This window comes from Cariama cristata, unplaced genomic scaffold, assembly GCF_000690535.1.
Source record: "Cariama cristata isolate BGI_N322 unplaced genomic scaffold, ASM69053v1 scaffold23561, whole genome shotgun sequence".
Classification (NCBI taxonomy): Eukaryota; Metazoa; Chordata; class Aves; order Cariamiformes; family Cariamidae; genus Cariama; species Cariama cristata.
In genome coordinates, this window is record NW_009600153.1 from 1422 (window position 1) to 3097 (window position 1676).

General features: G+C 59.2%; 1 protein-coding gene across 1 annotated transcript in view; it reads right to left on the bottom strand.

Moving 5' to 3' along the window:
• Positions 1–1676, bottom strand: part of LOC104169123 (U3 small nucleolar RNA-associated protein 14 homolog A-like) — a gene marked incomplete at its 5' end in the record, with an annotated part of 4886 nt that overhangs the window by 1320 nt on the left and 1890 nt on the right. The window contains 6 exon segments of the mRNA XM_009709942.1: positions 1–6; positions 9–134; positions 253–661; positions 1114–1191; positions 1282–1405; positions 1640–1676. The exon segment at positions 1–6 is cut by the window's left edge and continues 236 nt beyond it; the exon segment at positions 1640–1676 is cut by the window's right edge and continues 43 nt beyond it. Of these exon segments, the coding sequence (XP_009708244.1) occupies positions 1–6; positions 9–134; positions 253–661; positions 1114–1191; positions 1282–1405; positions 1640–1676 (780 nt within the window).

A 1676-nucleotide genomic window follows, 5' to 3' on the forward strand; every position in this document is an offset into this window, starting at 1 on the left:
CGGCCCCGACAGCAGGCTCTCCTCCTCGGCCTGCGGAGGCTGCGCGATCCCTACTCTCGCCTGCTCCTCGGCACAGACAGGGTGGATGGGGCGGTCCTCCGGCAGTTCAGAAACTGCCTCCGTCTCATCAGCACCTACGTGTTCAGACAACAGGTGAGCAGCAGTCACCCACGAGCAGGGAGGGAGAGAGGAGGGCACCTGTGTGAAACCGGGCAGAAAACAGCCCGCACGACCCCCTTTCCTTTGCCCAGCCCTGCAGCACACCAGCCGCACTGCTTGGGGCCGCGAGTTTCTCACCTTGTCCCTCAGGGCTCCCTGCCTGCTGCTGCCGCGCGTGCCGTTTCTGCGCAAAGTCTTGTAGCAGAGCTTCCTCCTCCTCCATCTCCTCCTCCTCCTCCTCCATCTCCTCCTTGCTCTCCACAGCACCAGGCACTGCAACGTCTCCAAGACTCTCCTGCACCTCAGGCTCCTCGGCTGGGCCGCTGGGCTTGCCCAGCATCCAGGGATTAGCTCCGCTGGCACCCGCAGGGATGGTGGGGACAGTCACTGACGTGAGGTCCTCCTCAGGCACATCACCCGGTTCCTCCTCAGGCAGCTCCACCCGCACCTTCTGCATCAACTCCTTGTTCTTCGCCAGCTGCTCCTGCATGGCCTTGCGGGCCTGGGAGGGGATTGAGATGTTTCCAGTGCAGCCCAGAAACAACGCGCCCACCTTCCTTGCCCCACCTCAGCTGCCTCCCCCTTCCCCAACCACCACTGGAGCCTTATTGCGGCCTTTTAATATATAAAGGGGGCTAGTAAGACACAGAGAGATACTTTATACCATAGCCTGCAGTGACAGGACAAGGGGCAACTGCTTTAAACTAAAAGAGGGCAGGTTTAGGTTAGATATAAAGAAGAAATGCTTTACGATGAGGGTGGTGAGGCAGTGGCACAGACTGCCCAGAGAAGCTGTGGCTGCCCCATCCCTGGGAGTGTTCAAGGCCAGGCTGGACGGGGCTTTGAGCAACCTGGTCTGGTGGGAGGTGTCCCTCCCCATGGCAAGGGTGTTGGAACAAGAGGATCTTTGAAGTTCCCTGCCAACCAAACCATTCTGTGATTCTGTGAGCTCACCTCCAGGTCGTACTTAGCCATGATGGCCCTGGAGCGGGCCCATTTTCCCTTGTTCTGGTGCTTAAGGCTCATCCGCTCCTGAGGAGAAGAGGAAGAGAGAACATCAGAAAGAGCACCCTCATGAGCAGGGACTTCCCAAGGGGTGAGGGAGAAGTGCAAAAGCAGTACCTGCATCCTGAGCTGCTCCAGCTCCTCCAGCTTTGCCAAGGCGGCCTCAGGGTCTGACTTATGCAGCAGCTCAAACTCCTTTAAGGCCTTGCGTCTCTTGCTTTTTTTCAGCACACGATGGTACCTGTGGCACGAGGGCGGAGAGACAGTGGGTGAGACCTCATGGTGCTGGGGAGGCCCTTGGGAATGCAGGACTGTTCTGGGCAGGAAGCTTCCCGATACGCTGCAGATCCCGGGAAGGAAGGGGACCGCTCCATGTTTTGGCCATACCCACGCACGGGGCAGAATCGGCTCCAGCGCCAAAGCCAGGACCCAGCCCTCTCCCACCGCACCGAGCCCAGCAACAGCAGGGCCTTACTTCTTGCTCTTGATCTTCTTCTCTCGCCGAGCCTTGG